Source organism: Crocodylus porosus, unplaced genomic scaffold (genome assembly GCF_001723895.1).
Source record: "Crocodylus porosus isolate Cpor-Errol unplaced genomic scaffold, CroPor_comp1, whole genome shotgun sequence".
Lineage (NCBI taxonomy): Eukaryota > Metazoa > Chordata > Crocodylia > Crocodylidae > Crocodylus > Crocodylus porosus.
Genome location: NW_017728906.1, coordinates 173,894,387 through 173,918,274, shown reverse-complemented (window position 1 = coordinate 173,918,274; position 23,888 = coordinate 173,894,387). Strand labels below are relative to the sequence as shown.

Genomic DNA, 23,888 nt, shown 5'->3' with positions numbered 1-23,888 from the left:
AAAAGGTACTTTACTTTAAACTTGGCACATTCTTGTACTGAGCTCGGTACATGCCCAGAAGAGGCGTTGTATTAGTTCGACTCGGATCATTCAATGACTGCATAGATTGAGTGCTTCAGTGGGACTTTTTTGGTGCTTTTATGTAATAGGTAATTGAATCAGCTTTAGATAAAAGCACCAAAAAGCTCCACTAAAGCATCTGACCTATATAGAAGCTGTGAAGCCAGTTCAAAGTAACGTGCTGCTTCTTTTGGTAATGTGGGGTTTTTTTTCTTTTAACATCTGCAAGCAGCCTTCAGTCCCAGTGTTAATGGCCAATGTGTTTTAATGCTTGGATTTTTTGGACTTATTTAAGTTTGACAGCTATATAGTAAGCTAACTTTATCACAAGCAATACTTAAAAAAAATACTGTGAATATATATTTTAGGCTGTGATAACATATGACTTAAAAATAATCTACCTTGATAAAGCATTTTTCATGCTAGAATAATGATTCAGAATTGTTGACTAATTTGACCATATGTCAGCTGAGGTTTCAGTATGTGAATTAAAAATATGACTCTCCAGAGTCTGTGTACTTTGTTTTAAATTGCAAAAATTGTTTTCTTATTGTTTTAATCTAACTTTAGATTGAACTTTGCAAAGGATCGTTTAATTTTGAAAACCTGCGTTTAATCTGGTCTTTGGAACCTAGTCATACTTCAAAGCTGATTTATTTGTAAAAGTCATATTTTAGATTTCAAGCAAGTTTCATTTGATGCACCCTGGCATTATGCACATATTATATTCATATCTCATCTGAGGTAGCACAGATTTAAAGTTTTTATTTGAGAGTTTAGGTGAAAGTCAAATCTAAATACTTAGTTATGCAGTTTCCATAAACATGACCCTTCCTTCCCCATGAATTTGCACAATATAAATTCACTTATTACTCTGATTTTCACATGCAAATGAAAGGCCTGGAGTGGCAAAGAATGCCCTTTCTCAATATGCACACACATTTTGTAATGAAAACCCTATGGACTTTTTAAAAAATAACTTTTTTATTAGTTCCATTTTTATTACTGCAAAGTTGGCCTGCTCAGTGATCTAACTTGAGGAAGCAATTTTCTCTGTGAACTTGTCATGCTGTTGGTTCCATTCCATGGGAGTTAGGATCTGCTGGACTACGTCTTCCTGTCAGTTCTGGGATTTCAACTCTGTGGTGAGGAGCAAGGCATTCTCAGTAGACCAAACATGCCTCAAGAGCCTGCTCATGGGAGGCTTCATCATAGTCAGAATCTGGCAAACTTTAGTGCACAGTGTAAGACCCATTTGTTTGACCAAGACTTTTATTTTACTTTGCAGAAATAGCGAGGGTGCTTAAACCTCTGCAACGGGGCTGAAAAATGTCCATTTTTGCCGCATTATAAATTTTCTTTTTAGCCTTTTGACTATAGAACAATAATGGAAGTTTTTGTCTTTGCACAGATGTGGAGTGCAAATTTTCACAGCCTTTAGGCACTTTTACATGTGCTCGAGGGGTGGAGGGGGCAGCGCTTTAATTAGAGTGGCTTGGAGAGCTGCTCTAATTAAAGTGCTTCCACGTCCCATGTGTCAGCGTCCCTACGCTTAAAAATGGAGGCAAGGGCGCTTGAACTAAAGGCTGTTCGACAAGCTTTAGTTCAAGTGCCCCCACCACCATTTTTAAATGCAGGGACACTGATGCACACAATGTGGGAGACTGCTCAAGCATGGTAATTGCCACGCTTCAGCAGATTCGATTAATCCCAGTGTGTTGGAGCAGCCTTGTTGCTCATGTATAGACACCCTTTAATTGAGAATACAGGAGTGCTGACTTTTTTGGTGAAAGTGTCTTTGCAGGTTTTCTTGGCATTCGAATTAAATAGGCTTTAACTGAACCAAACAAAATTCCAGAGGGTTCTGCAGTTTGATTAAACGTGACTTTTGGGTTGTTATGGAGAAGGAAGTCTTTGGACACTGCCTTGATGTATGAAATGTCAATGGATACCCCTACATGGTGGAACTGAATGGCAGGATGATTCTGCCAGCTGTGACACAGAAAAGAGGGAACTAGACTAAGGAGGAAAGATAAAGTTCAGTTCTGGACACATTAGATTTTACCTGTTAGTAAGACATCCATAAGGTGATGTTAAAGAAACTAAGGTTTAGGTAGAGGTAGACAGGTCAAAAGTGAACTGATGAATTTGAGAGTCAGTGGTAGAAGAATGGCAATTAAGCCAGGAAAGTGGACACGATTACCTAATGTGTGTGTGAAAAGGAAGGGAAGGGTAGAAGGTTATGGGACTCTGTCAGAGAGCAGGGGAGGATGGTAAATACTGCAGAGGGTGATGCTAAATGGTAGGAGGAGAACCTGCAGAGCACAGAGTCCAAGGAAGGGATCACATGAAGATTAACTGAGATGTCAGAGGTTGGTGGGCGGCCTAAGACTTACAAAGTGTTCATTAAGATACCTCAGAGAGGACAGCTTCCCTGAAATGAAGAAATTGGATAGAAAGCAATCAGTGTGGAATTGGAATATAAGAAATCAAGGAAGTAGCTGTACGTGGAGTATACAATAAGCTTGCAGGTAAAAGAGGGGGATACTTGTGGTAATTGAAAAGGCTAGTTGGGTCGGGGTGGTCTTTTTGAGGATGTGGAGAGAGAGAAGGGTGGGGATGCACCAGGTTGGGTAAAGCGAGTAGAAAAAGAGACCAGATGAGACTCCTTGATATTGGTTAGGGGAAGAGAGGGTTCTGTTGTATTAGACCACTGGAAAAAAACTTGATTTAGTCTTATGGTGAGTCACTTAAGGTGCTTGTAAACACTAGTCTAATGATTGTACCCAAAAAATAGACAATTGCGTTCAGTGAAATGAAACTTTGTAAATTAGAAGATGCCAACTGCATTTTGCCTTTTTACTTTGAAACTTTGAGATTTCTGCCCACAGCGCTGGAATAAAATAGAAATACATTAGGCTACAGCAGCTACTGCTTGCTTTAAAGGAAAAATATGCAGCTAAAAGGACTAATTCAAAGTGAGCGTTTGAAACCTAGGGCTTCCTCCTACAACATTTTAAATAGAAAAAACATCTGCCCATGGTTTAGAAGTCAAAAAAGCTGTTAATCCTTTCTTTTCCCCCCTTCACATTTTTCACCAGGAGGAGTTGTACAATACGAGTCAAATTTGCCTTTGAATAAAATTTCCTTTTAGCTATACTTCTATCAACTGAGTAATTAATGACTCCAGGCATGTAATATAAGATTCATTTTTGTATATCTAGCAACATTCATCATATTTGGTTTAAGGCTATTTTAATGCGAATTGTTAATTAGGTGAAAAAATTGCAGTGTGTCAAATAGGGCGGAAGAGGAGCAGCTGCTTGTCCTAAATATTCATTATACACTCAAATTGAATTTCTGATATTTCTAATCCTTCAGCCTTTCTAAATAAAAATAGAAGAGAAGACAAAATTACAATTGGACTTGTCATTACTTTTTCTTAATCTTTAATAGGCAGCACTGTTCATATTTAAATTGGCTTCTACTTGGGTCAAAGTGGAATTGATCTTGGAACTGGGGAAAGGAAATATGCAGATGAATTTTAGTGGTTTTAAAAATCTAGCGGTGTCATTTCTGTTGAAGTTAGCTGTATGGATGGTCTGTCATGAGCTGGCAACTGTACACATCAGCATTTAGTACTGCTTTTATGTAGAGCTTTGTTTGCCCTGGAAATCACAGATAAGGTGCCATTTCTTCTGCCTTTTTTGGTGATGTTACATTTGGATGCTGAATTCATTGTTGACTTACTGGATATGTACAGTTCTTGATGATATTTTCTGCATTATATTTTCTTATTGGCTAATTTGACTTCAAGCCATGGTGTTCCTTCAAACAGACATTGCTCAAGCAACATTTATGATATCTGTAAAGGCAGAATTTATGTGATTATGGGCAGAAAAGTTGTCAAAAACTACATTGTGCAGAACTGTCAGAAGGACTTCATACTGATGGCTGTATGGCAGGTGATAGACTCCTTGTGAACTTCTCTATAATCATAGAAAAGCTTTTAGCTGTTTGGAGAGTGAAGGACTGCTTGCTTCATACTTTGTAATCTTGCCCATCTTTAGAAGTGGACAAATGATTCTAACTAATGCATGGGCAGTTCTATTTAATTCATTTTAATTTCTTGGGCTGTGAGGACCCTTGTGGGGGCAGGGTTAAACTTTTTTTTTTTTGTTTGCAGTCAGTGTTACAAATTTAGTAAAAATATTGAAAATATTGCACTAAATAGTTGCATGTTTTGTTTTTTCCTTCCATTACTTCTATTGAAATCAATAAAAATGCTGATAGTTTTTGTCATCTTGCAAGGGAAAAAAGTATTAAATATTGGCACATATATAATGTATTTACATTTTGGAAAGCATAGTGTGTGTGTGTGTGTGTGTGTGTGTGTGTGTGTTTATTTATTTATTAGCTCTGTCCCTGGTTCATCCATCATATTGGGGAATTGTTTCAAAATTCAGTCTAGAAAATCTTTCCAAGGCCCTGATTTTTTTTTTTTTTTTAATTTTATGAATAGGTGTATTTTTCATGCGAGTCCTGGCAATGTTCTTAACAAGCTATGACTTTTGGTGACAAGATTAATGGATGAATACCTTAAAACATCCTTTCAAAGCTTCAGTGATTACATTTAGGCTATAAGCAACACTTCTAGTATGACTAAAGGCAAACTAACTGCTTGCAACACATTATAAATTCTTGGAAGTGCAGTATTAAACAAAAGCTTAATTTGGTCTGTATTACATAACAGATTAAATGTGTGGAGCGAGAGGTAGGAAGACAGTCCCATGAATACAAAAAAGGAATATGGGGTCCGGAACCATGAAAATAAAAGAGAAGCACAGGAGGCATGCAGTTTGGGATAGGGGAAAGGCAAGGCAATGAGCTAGAGAGGTGGGAATTGCATCTGAAAAAAAGTAGAAATCTGAAAATCAGATATGGGCTAAAAGGAGGACTTGGGCTGGAGGAGAGAAGAGAAAGTGAGGGAGGGTAAGTACTTTTGGGGATGCCTTTGATTGGTTAGTTAACTGCTGTCCAGTGTTCATCCTTCTTTTGAGGCTGAGGATGACAAAAACAGTGTTATTACCACTGAATTATTGAGACTGTTCCTGGAATACTGTGTGTCAAGTGTTAAAAAATATTTAAAAACTGGGGGGAAAAAGAGCTAGAATTGATGTGAGGTATGGAAAATAAGGTTCATGGTGAGAGAGACTTACTCTACTCGGGTTAACCAAGATAAGGGTAAGAAGTGGTCTGTGACAATTGATATATATGTATATGGCGAGCAGATTTCTTATAGTGGAAAACACAAGAACTGCCATTTATTAGGCCAGACTATCGGTCCATTTTGCCCAGTATCCTGTCACACTGTGGCGCAGTGGATGCTGAAAGGGAGAGTAATCCAGGGTGTAACCAGGGTTTTTCCACTGTTCCTGTCTCGCTTGCAGCCCCCAGTCTCCAGCCTCCAGAACTAGTAGCAGACAAAGGCAGAACAGCAGGGTGCAGTGGCTGGAAACTGAAGCGAGACAATTTCAGAATAGAGATAAGGTGGGATTTTTAAAAGTTCCTATTTTTGTGTCCTTGTGAATTTAGCACAATTCACAGATTTCTTTGGAATCTGACAGGTCGCACTATGAGCACTTCTGCTGTGGCCTTAAACTTTTGACCACTGGGCTGTCAACCATGTGCTTTAGCCCCACACCACCCCAACCTCCAGACCCCCTTTCACTTTTTTTTTTTTTTTAAGTGAAGGTCATAAAAAATTGGAACAACATAGCTAGCCATAAGGTGGATTCTCCATCACCTGAAATATTTAAGCCAAGACTGATGTGTTTCTACGAAAATGACACCCTGCTCATCTGAAAGTACTGGATGTGGGACTGTCTTGGTGAAATGCTGGGGCCAGCTCTGTGCAGGAGGTCAGGCTGACATTCTCTCAGGCCTTAATTTTGTGAAACTAGCAAGATGGCCCCTATACAAAGGAGTCCCATAATACTTGAATCAGCCAGAAAAATAGGGTTTTATAGTAAGTGTACAAGATGAAGTAATTGAGCAGCTCAAAGTGAGAGAGGAGTATTTTGGACAGATGACGCATTAGGGGTTAGAAAACAATCCCAAATGACAGCGTCACGTGCAGAAAAGGGACGAGAGATTTGAAGAATGATGTCAGGGTGATCTGGTAAGTTGTAGATGATTATGAATGACAGAGATAGGGGTTATGAATTAATTAAGCCTACTGAATTGGATGGAAGTGTATGTATATGGATAGGCGAGAGCCTAGAACCCGAAGAAAAAGGTAAATATGACTAGTGATAGGAATAGACTAGAAGCATAAACAGTGGGCACGTCTACATGAAATGCTATGTTGCTGTTGCACAAACTGACGCTGATGCTACATCACTGAAACAAGCTACATTGCTGTAGCTCATCATTATGGCAACATAGCATCTAAAAATAATTGTGCACCACTGAGACGGTGCAGTGATGGCAGGTACTGCGCAGTCAGTACCAAATGCAGTCGGGGACATGTGTAGATGCTCCCAGTATGTACATTGTTATCAACTTTATTTTAAAATATGTGTTTATTACTGTTTAATATACATAAACCTGAGGATATGATTAATATAATGCTGTAAGTCTTACAATTCATAACTAGGGCCTGTGGGTATTCAGTGTCCGCACCATCTGACTTCAAAATCTCAACTTGTTTCCAAAGTGGGAGGTGGGGAGCTGCATTCCTACCTTGATGTACCAGGTCCCCAAATTTCTTTCTTGGGCCCTGTTCATAACCTTCTACAAAAACAAATGAATTAATAATTGCAGCCATCACATACAGTCCCATAGATAGTCTCCCTATTTTTTAAAAACAAAGAGACTGACTTATCTAAGTTGATTCAGCAAGTCGAGCAAGGATTTGGGAATACAATCCAGGTCTCTCAGTTCCAGATCCATGCTCTTAATCACTAAAAGCTGCCTCCACAAAAAGATAAGTGAGGACAGAGGCATTTCCTGGAAAAGATGCCAAGTACAAATCTGTGGAAGGTGTTCAAGAAAAGTGTTGACATCTCTGGAGATTTAAGGAATTATTTATTTATGCATCTTTTATATGTTTTATTTGGAAAAATGAGTATGGGTATAAACACATTCTACCAGGCAATGTAGATCAAGTAGATCTACCAAGCTATGAATGGAAAGCTGTGATGGTAGGATCCCAAAGAAACTTTAGAGAATTTATTTTGCCTGCTGGATATGTTCTTATCAGAATGAAGAGCCAGTACCAGGGCAGCAGGATGTAGTTGACTCGGATGTTAAGAGGGAAAGGATAGCAGGGCAGGAGTACTAACCTGGATGCCCAGTGCAGCATCTTGGATTCTTTCTACAATCATCTGTGCTTCCTGTAGAAAGAAGAGAAATTTTTCATGTCTTCTTTTGCTGTTTGGTGTACTTCATTTTATTTTTTTTTGTGTGTATGTTCTAGACTCTGGCAATTCTGATCCAACACAGGCTCATCCTGTCTTTTGCTTTGAGTGCAGTTGCACTTGAATTTCGTTATAAGTAGATAAGTCTCTTCTCTTGCCCCAGTTGTTCTATATACCTCTTGTTTTAGAGCAATTTTGATTTACATCAGGGGGATGGCCAGTAAAGAGAATAACACAATGCAATATATTTTCATTACCTTTACTGTGTGCTGTAGCATGCTGACAGTAAGTTAGAAAGAAGCTGCACTGGGCCTTGTGGAAGGGACTGCAGTAATTAATCTTCATTAAGACTGTTGCCATGGCCTTGTAAATTAAAATTTATTACACAGAAGAAAGTTGTGGCACAACATGTTTGATTAGCAAAATGCCAATACTTAAGGGATAAATTATTCCTAACTTTTCTGAACTATATTGTATTAGCAGATTGATTCATTATTAGCCTGAGTTTCTTTGTGAAAGTGTTTATTTGCATTTCCAAGCATGCTGGAAGTCACAGCAGGCTATTACAGTTCAGAAGCTCGTGGCCTATATTATAGTAACATGAGTAGTTTTTCAGTGCAATGGTAATAAATCTAGGCGCTATCATACTATGCTACATCATATTATAACAGAGTCTTTTAGCTGAAGATATATAAGCACCTTGTTGCTTAAATAATGCAACACATTTGAAGCTATCCATATCCCTTTGACTAGTACCTGCCCCAAACTACTTAAAATCTAATACTTCCGACTTGGAACCCAAACTAAATTAATGAATAGCAATTTTTGAGAATAATTATTATTGACACAGGTATTGTTGGCATTGCTTCAAAACACCCTGGGTGGATGTTCAGTACTATCCATAGTAGGTAAATAGTTAAAATGAGATGTGGAAAAACTGCTTGTTTCACAGTAAATTGCTGGTTTCTTAGATGTCAATCTCATGTTTTAACGTTCATTTAAAAGATGGATTCACAAGCTGTGCAGTAAAAGCTATATATAAAATGAAGGCACCTTTTCCTGTTGTGCTTGGTTTCACCTGGGTATATGGTGGTTTATTGTGCATGTTCCTGGAATCTGCTCTTAGTGCCTTACTGCCTATACAAACAGCCAGTCACAATAAATCCGTGCATCAGGCTGCTTAAAAGCTCTGTGGGTAATTCAGCTTCCTGCAGCAGTGAAGGATTAAATTGCACCACGTGGCTCAGGGAAGGACTTACAATCCAGCTGCACCTGTTGATTTCCAAATGTTATAGAAGGAGGAGGATCCTGGCCCTGATGACTTCTGATAAATCATGATTCCACTTTCTAACACTGCTTCTAACCTCAGCTTCTTTCAGAATTTGCAGTATTCCAAAAGATGACAGTGCGGTTTATGTGGCCTTTTATAATAATAATAAGTGGAGATTTGGGTTGGGTTTTAGTTTACCTTAATCAGGGGGTGTCCTTCCCTGGCCCTGCACCTACTGCTGAATTTTAAGGGCTTTGAATCCTCACACACCATATAAGACTGCAGTTGGGAGGTCTAGGAAAGGTTAACTTGGCTCTCTGCAGTGATGTCTCTTGCAGCAGTGTCCTGCCCTGCCCTGCCTCTGTTCCACATGACCAGAGGCACAAGTCTCCATTCCAGTTCCTGAGTGGGTAAACTATCAGGTTTGACCCTGGGGAATGTCCTTTGATGTTTGGGGATTAAGTTGTGGAATGCCAGCTGAAATGGTTAGCCACCACTGACCTAAGCCATCTAGCTCTCTGACCTTTCCTCTCCCCCTTCTCTGAGAGTTGCTTCATCCCTCTTCCAGCCATACAACATGCCAGTATTAAAATCACCCCTGCCACCCCATCTGCATCCTTCCCCATCCATGACATCTGTTCACCAAAATGTATTTAAATGTCTTGTCCTCACATTCCAAGCCCCACATGACTGCTTGTCTCTGGTTAACTTCCATTGTCTAAATTTGCGTTGGTCTTGCTCCGTGTGCCACTAAAATACCAATCACTTTTTTTCTCTTTCACTTCTCTTCAAAGCTTATTCATCCTGCCACTCTCCCCTGTGGCTCGCCCTCTTTACAGGTCCTATAGATTTCCTCCTTATCCAGTTTTCTTTCTCACTAATCTCTTTCCAATTATGGGTGGGGTGAGTGAGAAAGCATGTCATATTTACTTGAATACAAACAAGGTTTTTTCCGCCCAGGTTGCATGGGGGAAAAAAGCCCTTTGTCTAATAATCACATACAAATAAATCTCACTAAATACATGATCTATCATTAAACTATTGTCAAAAGCAGCATGTGCTCAGCAGTAGCAATCAACTATGAAACCTTACTAAGGGCACAGAGAAATCTTATTGAGGATGCAGGAAAAAGCCATCCTGATGTGCAGGAAAAATAACAAATGTGGCAGGCAACCAGCTTGACTTAGCAGAGAAGTCTTCAGTGAGCTTAAACACAAAAAGGAAGCTTACAAGAAATGGAAGCTTGGACAGACAACTTGGGAGGAGTATAAGAATGTTGCTCGGCAGGAATGAAGTCAGGAAGGTCAAAGTGCAATTGGAGTTGCAGCTAGCAAGGGACATGAAGGGTAACAAGAAGAGTTTCTGTAAGTATGTTAGTAACAAGAAGAAGTTCAGGTAAAGTATGGGTCCCTTACTGAATGGGGAGAGGCAACCTAGTGACAGGAAAAGACTGAAGTGCTCAATGCCTTTATTACCTCGGTCTTCACAGGCAAGGTCAGCTCCCATACTACTGAACAGGGAAGCACAACTTGGGGAGAAGGTGAGCAGCCCTCAGTGGTGAAAGAACAGGTTGGGGACTCTCTAGAAAAGCTGGGCGTGTACAGATCCATGGGGCCAGATGCAATGCATCTGAGGGTGCTGAGGGAGTTGTCTGATGTGGTTGCAGAGCCACTGGCCATTATCTTCAAAAACTTGCAGTGATTGAGGAAGGCCCTGGACAATTGGAGAAGGGCAAATATAGTGCCCATTTTTAAGAAAGGGAAAAAGGAGGATCTAGGGAACTGTAGACCAGTCAGCCTCACCTCAGTCCTCGGAAAAATATGGAACAGGTCCTCAAATAAGCACTTGGAGGAGAGGGAAGTGTTTAGGAACAGTCAACATAGATTTACCAAGGGCAAGTCATGCCTGGCCAACCTGATTGCCTTCTATGCTTTAGATAACTGGCTCTGTGGATGTGGGGAAAGTCATGGACATAATATACCTTGACTTTGGCAAGGCTTTTGATATAGTCTCCCGCAGCATTCTTCCAAGTAAGCTGATGAAATATGAATTGGAAGAATGGGCTGTAATGTAGACAGAAAGCTGGCTGGCTGTCAGACTCCAGTGGGTAGTGATCAATGGCTGAAGGTCTAGATGGAAGTTGGTATCAAATGGAGTGCCCCAGGGGTCGGTCCTGGGCTAGTTTTGTTTAATATCTTCATCAACAACCTGGAAGATGGGATGGATTGTACTCTCAGCAAGTTCACGGATGACACCAACCTGCGGGCTGTAATAGATACACTGGAGGGTAAAGCTAGGATTCAGAGTGACCTAAACAAATTGGAGGATTGGACCAAAAGAAATCTCATGAGGGTCAGCAAGGACAAGTACAAAGTCCTATAATTAGGACAGAAGAATCCCGTGCACCACTGCATCCTGGGGACTGACTGACTAAACAGCAGGTCTGCAGAAAAGGACCTGGGGGTGGACAGTAAGCTTGATATGAGTCGGAAGTGTGCCCTTGTTGCCAAGAAGGCTAATGACATACTGGGACATAGTAGGAGTGCTGCCAGCAGATGGAGGGAAGTGATTATTTCCCTTTATTCTGCACTGGTTTATTTCTAAAGTGGGGGGCCCAACACAGGATTGGGTGCCCCACTATAGAAGGGTTGTGGAAAAGTTAGCGAGTGTCCAGCGGAGGGCAACAAAAATGGTTTGGGGACTGGGGCACATGGCTTCCGAGGAAAAGCAGAGGCCGAGGCTGAGGGAACTGAGTTTATTTAGTCTGCAGAAGAGAAGACTGAGAGGGGATTTGATAGCAGTCTTCAGCTGCTTAAAGGGTGGTTCCAAAGAGGATGAAGCTATGAAGCTAGACTATTGTCAGAGGTGACAGGTAATAGAACAAGGAGCAGTGGTGTCAGGTTGCAGCAAGTGAGGTTTAGGTTGTATATTTGGAAAGACTTTCTCACTAGCAGGGTGGTGAAGCGGTGGAACAGGTTACCTAGACAGGTGGTGGCGTCTCCATCCTTGAAGATTTTTAAGACCTGGCTAGACAAACCCATGGCTGAAATGACCTAGTTGGACTAGATGACCTCCTGAGGACCCTTCCAACCCTAATTCTCCACAATTCTGTTATTCTAAATTGATTAAATGCAGCCAGCACTAACATGACTATAAAACACAAGTCCCACTTTGGGCAAACATGCTGATGAGAACCTTCTTTTTGGGTTGCATCTTACATGCAAGCCCCAGGCCTGGAAGGCTTGGAGTTCAGATGCCCCCTAATCTTGCTTGCTCCAAGCCATGCTCATGCTGCTGTGCGTCACTGTTCTGGGAGCTGCTCGCGTGGTTTGTCCAGCGGCTCTCGCCGCTGTTCCCACCACCGGTCTGGGAGGGTATTGAGTGGGGGGGTGTGGCTGTGCAGGGCGGGTGGGGCCAGGGCTGTGCCAGACAGAAGGTGGAAGGCATTGAGAGCAGTGGCTATGCTCCCCTGCCGCTTGCCCAGCCAGTGCGGGGCCAGTGTGAGGCTGAGCGACTGTGCTGCCTCCGGTCAAGCGACATGTAGCAGTGAGAGCCTGGGGTCCACGCACCTCCTGGATGAACAGCAGCTTTGCTCTAGCTAAGCAAGCAACATCAGGACGGGGGGACATGTTCCACCCGAACTCGTTGCAGCACCCCCATAGCTGGGTTGGCTCATGCTGCTGAATGCTGCTTGGCCGGAGGCAGTGCAGTGGCTCAGTCTCGCGCTGGCCCCACACCAGCTGGGGGAGCAGCGGGGTGGGGACATAGCCCCCACTCCCACCACCACCTGCCTTCCATCCAGTGTGGCCTTGGCCCTGCCCGCCCTGCTCAGATCTGGGCCACGTGCTCCCACCCCATGCCCTCCCAGACTGGTGGCAGGAGCAGCAGCGAGAGCCTCTGGACAAGCTGCCACATGAGCAGGTCCCAGACTGTAGGCACGTAGTGGCGTGAGCCACCCCACCACCTCCCTGGGCAGCATTTGCCCCAGCTGGGATTCCTCCCTTGCTGTGGGGGCATTGATGTACCCCTCCTCCCTGCCGCACCCAGTCCCTTCCCTCCCCCTACGCATACCACAACAGACTTACCAGCTGGAGGCAGCTGTGTCCAGAGTCAAAGACTGCTGCCTGTTTAGTCTATGGCTGAATCTTCAAAGCGGCACCGAATCTTTTCCAAATTGATTTGGAGGCTCCCAATTCTATTTGGACCTTTTAATGAGTCTCATGACTCAATTCAGATTTGGAGATTCGGCTGCCAAATTGGGCCAAGGCTCCCCGAAATAAAGTAGCTACTGAAGTTTCTCACAGCCCTAAAAAGCAGTTCCCCATTGCCACAAAATGATGGGAACCTACCACAAGGATAGGTTAGTGCAGCTCATCTGAAGAAGGCATATTGTAGTACCCACTAAGTGCAGTCCTCTTCACTGCTGACTCTTTTTCAAGTCATGGTGAGCCATGGCATTGCATACAGATCACCCAGAATCCCACTGTCAGTCCCTCTCAGCCTGGCACATATGATTAGCGTGGTCCCATAAAAAGCTGGACCAGGATGCCCTGCGTCTCAGCTACATATACATTTTTGGAGCATCCCATGACTTGTGACAAGAACACCCAATCCAATGATGAGTGAGGGTTAATTATTTCTTTGTGGACGGTATCTGGAGTCCACATACATTCTGAACAGTGCTGAGGTGTGGGGTCACCGTGGCTTGACACGCTGTTGACTGGTGGGGCCCAGCCCAGTGAACTGCATAGTAAATCATGAGCCTTTGGCTTTGGACTAATATTGTGCACGGGTTGTACTACATAGAAGTAGATGTCAAACTGCTGCTCAGTAATGTGCTTAAGGAAGTGGAGTACCCATGCTAAAACTTGCAAAAATTTTTTTTTTTTTAAAAAAAGGTAAATGCTTTAATTCTGGATAAATTAAGTGCATGGGTACCATATGCAAATTGCTACTGTGAGGTTTAATTTCAAAGTGATCAAGGTTGTTTTCAAATTGCTTCTCACTTCCATGTGCTCAGGGAGAACAGAGTCTGACAGTAAGAATGTGGGGGATGGGGGAGAAGGGTCTGTCAGGGGAAAAAGTTGGGAGGAAGAAGAGAGTAAAAGGCTTCTTGACCCCTCAGATTTATTTTCCCTGCTGTAACAGCGGGAGATAGACAAATTCAATGCAAAACTCCAATAATTAGATTCTTCATCTGGAAGATAATGACAAATTTATAGAATTTCCATATATAGCATCTAATTATAGGGGGGGTAGTCTTTTATTCAAGTAAATATGGTACTTGCTGCTGAAGTGTATGTACTTTGTCAATGTGTCCCATTAATGAAGTACCATAGCCTCTTAGTAACAATGAGGAATGACTTGACTCAACATAACCTTCCCACAAAGCCTATGATGAAAATACCTGTTTTGATGTGTTTTGAATTGCATAAAGATTGCAAATATTACCATTCCTTTTTAAATGCTTTGGATAGTTAAGCATTTCACCTAATAAGATCTAAGCCTGCTGGTGGTTAAGACTGCAGTTTCATCCCTATCTTCTGTATTTATTATAAGCCAGCTGCTTTCATATCTTGTACAAATTCCGCATTGTTTTAATTACTGAGATTGTTTTGAGCTAGCACCCTAGATGCAGCATCAGTCAATTATGAATGTAGCCTGGGTTTCAAAGTCCATTCAAACACTGGAAATAATTGGCTGCTTTGCAAAGTAGCTAGAAATGTTTGTACTTAATTAGGCTTTAGTCTTGCTGTTTTTAAAGAACCCCCTCCTCCCCCATACACTGTGTAAGCAAAACCTAACTATGTGAAGCTGCATTCAAGAAAAGAAGCATCTTTGTTGTTTATGTAAGTAGATATATGGTCAGTTTATAGTCAGTATTTATGTAGTGCCTGTACTGAGAAATAAGACAAGGTCATTGTTTCAAAGAAGGTATAAAATAATATCCATAGTGAACATCTAAAAGCAACCTAACCTCGTCAAGACTGACAAACCCTAAATCTCAAAAATCTCATGTTACTGTTTTAAAATGTAATGATCTTTATTACAAGCTCTGGAATTATTGTTAACTTACCTGGTGACGTGCTATGCTAGCAGAAGAAACTTAGGGTTGCCAGTTTGTTTGGATTGTGTAGATATGTGTTTACGCCCTGAGTTTTTCCCCCTCTACCTTTCTTCATTTTAATGAGTAGGCAAAGGTTGACACTTGCAATATCTATTCCCATCGTTTTTACAAGAACAGAACAGGTAGGCAGCACATATGGATTGTACACCTGCAATTCCAACACAAAGCAAGCAAGTCTAATTTTAGTTTTATCTTGATGGAGAGGCAGACATTTAGGAGCTTTATGCTTTTTTATATATTTTTTTGTTTTAAGGGGAAAAAAGGAGGACACTGTATTGTTGATCGCTCTCAAGAGGGGCCATTGTTCTGGTTGTGCCTAGCAGTGTGCCATTTTGAGCTGTCATTTTCATTTTGAGCTCTGCTTCTGAATAGTTTATAACGTACTAATTTTAAGGTCCTTGCGAAGGTAAGATGCTCATTTAAGGTTTGCATGCTTTGTTGCATCATGCCCTCATTTTAAACAATTTCTCAGACTATCACTTGTTTCTAGTAGAGCGAATAGTGGAATTAATGGGAAATTCTCACTTCTCTAAATAACTTAGAAATATTTTTATTATGATCCATAGTTCAATGTGCAGGCCACTCTGTATTTATGCTGAACAGTGGCATTAGTACCAGTTATTTGTAAAATCTTTGACTTGCACACTGTTCCACGTTGTTAACATCTCAAACTATTCTTTTCTCTGAGGTGACCATGGTTTCTCGTTTGTGTAGACAAAGCTGGGAGCACCCTGTCAAGGACTCCTGATGCTCTCTGTTATAAGATACTTTTTCAAATTTCTGATAACTGTGCTACAGTGTAATCACTGGGGCTGAAATTTTCTGTCAGAACATATTTTCAAAAAGTTCAGCCAAAATGGTTCCTTGTTTTGAGAACTGGGCTAAGGAGAAAATGTATTATTAAAAATACTGATGAACTTTTTAACAGCTTCAGCTTCCTATGTTTGGTGCAGAGAACAGAAAATTGTTCTCTGGAGGGGGTGGAGAAGATATATGACTGGAGCTGGAGGCTAGAGGGAGGCAGAGAGAAAATAGGGATGTGAAAGGTTCAATGTTTAAGCGTTTGAACAGTAAGTATATTTATACCGGTACTGCATTGCTGGTTAATGTTTAGCATGGGGCACAGTCTGGCAGGGAAGGGAAGTGGTGCGGTGCCTCAGGCACAGGAAGGTGGCAGGGCAGGCAGGAGGGAAGAAGGGGAAGGGAAGGGACAAGTGGGGATTAATACCCATAGCCTGTGAGCTTAAAGAGGAAAATAGCAGGCAGCCTAATGACTCAGCAGTCAACAGTTAAAAAATTAGCTGCTCATTCATTGGTCCTGGCTCCCTCCCTGTACACCAGAGGCTGCAGTGGGCTGGGAAAGCTCCTAGCCTGTTGCTGCTTCGCACGGCTTTACGTGGGCTGTGTTGTCTGGCGGGGCTTGCCACTGCCTGCTACCACCAGTCAAAGGCCCCGGGGAAGTGGTTCCCAGCAGCAGCCGTGTCCAAGCTGTTGTGTTATTGGTTAACCATTTAACTGATCCAGTCAGAGGAGGTTAAACAGATAATTTTTTAGATGATATTTACAACCCCAAGTGAAATAGGGATTGGCAGCTAATAAAGGAGACTGGAATAGGTTTGAAAGGATCATGGGATTATGTAAAAAAATAAATAATGCATAAACTCAGGAGGGATATTAATGACAGGACGGACATCAGCTGTTTTAAAGCAGACCTGCAATGCACATTCACCTTCATCTTGAAATGGAGTTTGTATTGATTTCATAGAATCCAATAGTTTTCTGGAGATCCTTTTAGCATTGCAGATTTGCTCTTGTGTTGTGTGGGAAGTTCTGTATGCTGACTCCGGTTAGGTCAGAGAGTATTAGAGAAGTATCATATCCAAGGCTTTATGCAAGTTGCCTTTTTGTCAGTAGGATTTGGGAATCCTTTGTCAGTTGATTGTGACTTTCAGAAGCACAAGAGCAATGTTTGAGTTTCTTGCCTTGAGATTACACTTGCATTCAATTGGGATAGAAAAAAGTGAATGTTGTATATGGAAATACCTGGAATAGATTATGGTTGGTTGAAGCCAAGGATGGACAATGGAATAAAAATTGGTGGAACTGGACCAAGCTATTTTGTTTGTAGGTTTAGCTCCATATTTTCTATATGTATTTTCTTTATCATTTCTACACTTTCTTTTTCCCTTCACTAAAAGGGTGATGGATTTGAGTTCTGATTGTTTTGGCTGGGGGAGCCCAAGCTGTTGGTTTTCAGTTTTTGTGAAACATGAGAGTCCTAAGCCTCGTAAGTATAAACTCCTATCTAGGAAATGCTCGTGTGACTTGTATTGAAGATGGCTGAAAAGCTCTTTATTTGGAATTGTCTATACCTCATGGCAAAGCCTAATAAACAGTTTACAAGGATGTTTTCACAAATCTTTGTAAACCTGTATCCCTACTCCCAAATGTTGGGAAAGTTTGGGTTCTCTGGAGAGCAGTTCTAACACTGTGCCTTGGGCCCATTCCTTAGGTCATACAGGATTTTGAATACCTGCTGAGGCCTTGGCCACTATGTAACGTGGCAAGTTTTGTATAAAACAAATATTGAAGTCTTGATATACTTTAATCAGTTAACTGCTAAATACACACAGAATATCTGCTGCCACCACTTCGCTTTGAAAGCAGTTCTAATTTAGACATTCAGAGTTCATCTAGCTGTACTGTTCTCCCCTTCTGAATAGTAATTTTATGTTTGCCTCTTACGAGGACATAAATGTGCCTAGTTTAAAATGAATTGTTTGATTATATGATGATATTGATTACGCAGTTGTTAAAAGGAGTAATTGATTTGTTTCCACAGTGGTCCTGGAGAGAGAAATGGAAGAAGAAAAAGAAGCAGCAAAGTAGCAGCAGAAGAAATGCCAGTGAAAAGAAAAAAGGCTAGACTTAACCACGAGGACTCTTTTGTACCATTAGATACTGGCCTTTCTTTGGCAGAGGATGAAGAGTTGGTACTACATCTGCTCAACAGTCGTAGCTAATTATTTCCAAGTGTTCCCCCCTCCCCCCAGTCATCTTCACTCTTATGTCAACTGTCTGCACAAAAATCTATATGGTATCAGGGCAGATGGGTACCAGCAGACACTGATAAATGAGTTCTGTGCACAAGAGGCCCGCCTCAGATCAGCTAGTAGATTATATACAAGGTTTTCTTCTTTATGGAGTATATACAGAGTGCTTGGTTTTGGGATGATAAAGATTTCTAAGACTACTTTCCAATCTACATCCCTTGATGACATTTTGTAAAAGCATTTATAATTGCAAAATCTTCAGGTTTTGAAGGAATTCATTACCTTGTAATCTTTATCTTACTTAAATACAAATAGCTTAGTGTACTCCAGAATAAGCCTTTCTTGACTTTGGCAGGTTTGTTATCTCAAAAATTAAAGCAGACTAGAGTTATTAAAGAAGATTATTTTTGAAAGCTCAGATAGTGACCAATAAATCAAAATACAAAATAAAATGCAGATGTTTTTTCTTTGTATAATAGCACATTTATTTAAAATCTTTTAATAAAGCTCTGGAAGTTTGGAATAAACTAATTTGTATCTTTTCAGCTTTCTTGTGAAATCAGTTCAGTCTCTGTAGCCAGTTATCATTTCCCTTACAGTTCTCTGTTGAAGCATTCCAGAAAGAAATCTAATTCTGCCAAATCACTTTAACAGCTAAAACTATGCATCTTGTGGCTTGATTTCTATTCCCAGATAAGATAACACATACTATTTCTTTGCAAAATATAGGAGCAATATGCTAATAGTTCTCTGAATATCTGAGACCAGAAATAAGCCTGCAAGGTTGTGACTAGACATAATGAGAAGCAGGGTATTTAGCTTTGCATTCTGGCATATTGTTAAGTTACACTCTGCTAAACATTTTGTAATGATCTGTCTCACTTTCCTAAAAAATGTAGAAGATTTCTGGGAGTGATGGAGGGCTGATAGTTCTAGTCTCTGGCAGATTTTTATGCATGTTTTCAGCGTATGCTCTGCATCCTTACTAGCTGCAATTGGGCTCTTCTGGTTTTGGGTTTCTCTTAGTAGTGTTGTGGCTTGTGTGTGCAAACACAGCTAAGCGGTAACTGCAGGACTCGGATTTTATTGTGATGCAGGATGGCATAGTCAGTTGGGTGTGTCAACAGAAAAGTCATAAGGCCAGTAGCCCTCAGTGTTGGAACATAGATGTGATGACTTGGAGATTCTCAGCATGCACCATTTATGGATTCTTCTTGAGGTTGTGATTTGGTTGCATCATTGAATGTCTCTGTTTTTGGAGTTCTTCACATGCTGTGAGGGTTGTCGCGCATCATTCAGAGCCAGGCCAATGGAGAGTTTTTAAACCTTCATAGCTGCCATTCACCTGGGAGTACCATAGGATGATGTGCTGGTTGAAGCCTATGGGACCTAATCCACCCAGGTAGTATGGGAGGGAGTTTGGAGCAAGATGTCTTCCCCAGAAGCAGAATGAGGGGAACAGGTGTTAATGGTGAGTGTCAAAACCCAGAGTTTGAGAGACTTCAGGGATGTGGTGGGGGGGGGTGGCAATCACAGTGATGGATTTGGCTTAACTTCAGGATTGCTGAGGAAGGTGGAAATTGAGAGACAGATGTTTGTCTTCCTTGGATTCAAAGCAGATACTATATGCAAGACAAGGACATCATGGGCTTCTCAGAGGACTCTGACCTAAACCCAGAGTATGCTCAAATGTTGAGAAAACTGGGGCAAAGAAATGTGTGTTGATATTTATTACAATAAAGAGTCAATATTAATACAGTTAACCAAGTATTAAATTATTGAAATACATTTTTTTGTGTCTTGCAAATGTTGTTCAGTAGCAAGATTTGCAGTTTTCTTCTGTGCCTGCCTTCTTCACCCCACTACCACTGCCACTATACACTTGCTGTTCACTGATGACTAACAGTGAAATGAAGATTGTTGTTGGCTTTAAAACCAGTAAAAAATGCTACAAAGTGAGCACAGTATTGAAAAGAGCCCTGGGAAAACTGAAGACTTCAATTACAAACTCAGTTCAGCTGATGGTGGGCAAACATTGAAAAGCCTTGAAATTGTCTGGAAACTGAATAGGAGGGAAAGTGGTTTATCCAGAAATGATGCAATTGCAAACCAATATCTGGACCTTTACTAGTGGCAAAACAGAGAAAAATAAATAATGCAATGAGGGAGATGAACTTTAAAGCAACTACAGAATGGCTAAAAAATTTCAAGTCACACCATGGCATCCACAGGTGCATCCCTATTAGCGGGAATGTGTATTTCCCTGGGGACGGATAACAGCAGCACATATTTGGTAGCCTGGGGACAAATATGTGCCACTGCTTACTGCTAGTTGTTCTAGGGCAGGGCAGATTGCCCTGGGTGGGGTAAGGGAGGATGAGGCCAGCCCTTGGGCCAGCAGCAGCCTTACCTAGGGCTCTGGGGGCCTTCCGGGGCTGCAGCAGTGGCAATCCAGGTGCACGGAGCCTGGCTGCCAGCTGGAGAGTTGGCTTTTGCCAGCCAGGTTCTGGTTTTGGGCAGCACACGCTGCAACTATGTGCACTGTGCCACTTTTTTTGGTGGTGGGATTTTATTTTACACCAGGAGCTCCCTGTGTCAAAAAACCAAATGCATGCATGTGTGGCATGTGTGGTTTGCAGCACCACAGACAGGTTTGCGGTGCTGCAAACCACACGTGAGAATTTGTGTGGATACATCCTAAGAGCCTAAATAGACAGTGAAAACTTTTTGGCTGACTGACCTGCCACCAGTATGTTTAAAACTTTAACTGATATTTTGGAAGCCAAAACTTAACACTTGATAATGGTGCTGTAATGCTGATGAAACTGTGCTTAAGTGGAAACCTACCTCACAGTATTAACTTCATCTCAACATGAAGGCCAGAGACAAACGATGAACACCCCACTGTGCTGGCACATTCAATGGGTTTCATAGACATTAGGGCTGGAAGGGACCTCGGGAGATCATCGGGTCTAGCCCCCTGCCAAAGGGGAGGAAGTCAGCTGGGGTCAGATCACCCCAGCAAGATAAGCATCCAAGCATTTCTTAAAGGTATCCAGAGTACCTTCTGGGGCAAGCACCTACTCTGGATACCTTTAAGAAACACTTGGAAGGTTATCTTGCTGGGGTGATCTCATCTCAGCTGTTGTAGATATACAAATAGCACTGGAGCAAATCACTTGCCATTGCTTTTTATCAGCAAAGAAGGGACTCCTCATTCCTTCAATAATGTGCATAAGAAAGGTCTTGCTAACTGTTATATGCATCAGAGACATGCCAGGATGGATACTGCACTTTTTTTGAACTGTTTCTCATAGTGGGGGGTTTTCCCTTAGAAGTCTAAGACCTCAACATCATTTATCCACCTCACAACCTTTCTTGACAATGTCTTAGTCATCCTTTACCTGACTTACTCAGGGCTGAAGATGGGACAATCTACTTCAGATTTTTGCCACCAAATATAACCTCTTTTTCAGGGAGTGGATCAGGATGTCATTAATACATTCACAGTAGTACTAAATAAGGAGCTCCTATACAATTGTTTTCCTACTAACGATGCAGAACAAGAAGAATTAATTTTGCAAATGACTACATGTAAGAGACATGACCACTGATGCACAGAGCATAGTTTTGTTCACAACACTACAATGCTTGTGGAGGAGCTATGGATGCTGTTCCTGATGAATGAGTTCATAAGGAAGAGTCTGATGCATCCCCAGATATTGTGGGTAAAATTTGTCACATGAGCCGCTTCAGTGACATCAAAAATAGTTATGTAATGATACAGACCTGGCATATCAAGTCATGAATATTGATCAGCTCATTGCATTAGCAAAGGCATCATCAATAGTAGGAAACATTTTGGAAGATGATTCAGATGATGACAATAATACACAGTGGCCTATTCCATTCAGTTTAATTCTTTGAACTTGATGTATGTGGTTTGAATGTCAACCATAAGCACAACACCTTACTCTAAGGAGACTGACTTGGGTTGGAACAGAAACAATATCATAAAGATTAACCATATTTTTATTAAAAGCTCATTTACTGTCTGTATAGTAGACTTCTATTTTTCCTAATGTATGTGGCAAGAGAAAGGGGAAAAAAATGCATGCATAATTATCTTTTTGGAGTGCTGTACTGGGCAGTGCTTTTATTTTTGTGCATTTTTGATTTACTAAACAAATTGCTTTTCCAAACATCTTGGTTTTGCATTGCTGAGATACTAGAGCAGGGGTGGGCAATTATTTTGGGCGGAGGGCCACTTACTGATTTCAGGCAAGCCATCAAGGGCCACATGACAGGCAGCCAGGGGCAAAGAAATATTAATTTTCTAAATTTTTTAGGGGCCTCACAGGCTGGATAGAATGGCCTGGCGGGCTGCGTCCAGCCCCCGAGCTGCATTTTGCCCACCCCTGTACTAGAGACTGCTGTACTTCTGTCTAGATCTGTACATTTCTTGTATTTGCTCTAGCAGAATGACTGGCTTTTGGATCTCTTACAGAATCTGGGTGTCTGTTTACTTTTCATCTCGTCAAGCACACACTCCAATTAAAGCAAACCTACAGAGTCCATTGATTTAGAGCTAGGACATCATTGTAGCAGGAGCCAAAAGTCACTGTGCCAAGAGGTCTCTTTTCCTTGAGGAGGAAACAATGCCAGGGGGTGTCAAAGAGCCAGAGCAGCAGCTTGCTCATTTCAGCAGAAATTTAAGGTCACATGACCCTGTGTGTTAGGACCCAAACAACCTCCTGATGATTGTCTACCTGGGGGAGCTCTAATGTTGCATGACTTGCTAAGGTTTGGGTTTTTAAATTTGCATCCTATAAAGTCATTTAAAAATGGGGCTTGTTAATGAAGTTTGATAAACTCTTTGAATCAGTTCAGCACCATATGGACTTAAGTCAGTAATTATAACAAAAAAATTGCCCCATTCTAATTTGTTCAGATATCTACTGCTTTGATGAATTTACCTTGAGGAGAAATCTGCCTTATGCTGCATAAAGAGCAGAAGTCCTCCACCCCTTGTACTTTCTGGCACAGCCCACCTCACGCCAGTACCAGTGCTTCTCACAAACATTACTGAATTTATTGTGTGTGGGGCATTGGGAAGCATTTTATTTGTGACAGAGCAATCACGTGGTTAGCCAAAGGGAGACAAGTTTATGGGTAGATATTTTATTAGACCAAATAGCTGGAAGAATAGTTCTTTGCAAGCTTTCAGGCACAAACACCCTTTTTCAAGGGTGAGTATTTGCTGTTGTTTTGTGTTCACCTGGATGGAATAGAAGACAATATGCAAAATGCAGGTCTGTAAAAATGCAAATGTGTGACACATTTTCCATCAGAAACAAAACAACTCTGTACCAGAGTGAGCACCAAAAATCTATCAAAGACAAAAAAGTGTGCACCCAATTACCTGTGGGTGCACACTTCTCACAAGACAACCACTCTCTCCAATCTCTGTTCTAATCCTCAAGGGGAATTTACAAAACACCTTTCGTAGGTGAGCCCAAGAACTTCACGTCATAAATCTATTGGATGCAAAAAATCATGGATATGTTATCCATTATCCAATATATAATGCATTTATGGCACATTATAACCTGCCTGCCATCCAATAACCCCAGGTAGCCTCTCTACATTGTACCAGCTAGATTCTATCACGAGGTCAACATTCCCCCTTTTCCTCCCCCACCTACCTGTCTCACACCTACCGTCTCCCATGGCCTCTGATCCTCCTTGCTGTCACCCATTTGCATTTTCACAGACTTGCATTTTGCTATTGGCTTCTATTCCATCCAGGAGAACACAAAACAGTAGCAGACTCTCCCTATGCCTGAAGAACGTGTTTGTGCCCAAAAGCTTGCAAAGAATAATGTTTCCAACTATTTAGCTGGTCTAAATAGAAGATATCACATTTACCCAGACAGCCTTGCCTGCCTAGGTCCTTA

General features: G+C 41.4%; 1 protein-coding gene across 2 annotated transcripts in view; it reads left to right on the top strand.

Annotated features, from left to right (window-relative positions):
* Positions 1-22,634, top strand: part of LOC109306694 (probable ATP-dependent RNA helicase DDX10) — a 27,769-nt gene extending 5,135 nt beyond the window's left edge. Inside the window, exons 2-3 of one of the 2 annotated variants that reach the window (XR_002100079.1) lie at positions 17,721-19,086; positions 22,623-22,634. Coding sequence is in view for 1 of the 2 variants with exons in the window: in XM_019530225.1 (XP_019385770.1) it covers positions 17,721-17,901 (181 nt within the window). In the remaining variant the exon portion in view is untranslated. Of the gene's footprint in view, positions 1-17,720; positions 19,087-22,622 lie in introns of those variants that run through there. The other variant, XM_019530225.1, reaches the window with a different exon arrangement.
* Positions 22,635-23,888: the final 1,254 nt, after the last annotated feature.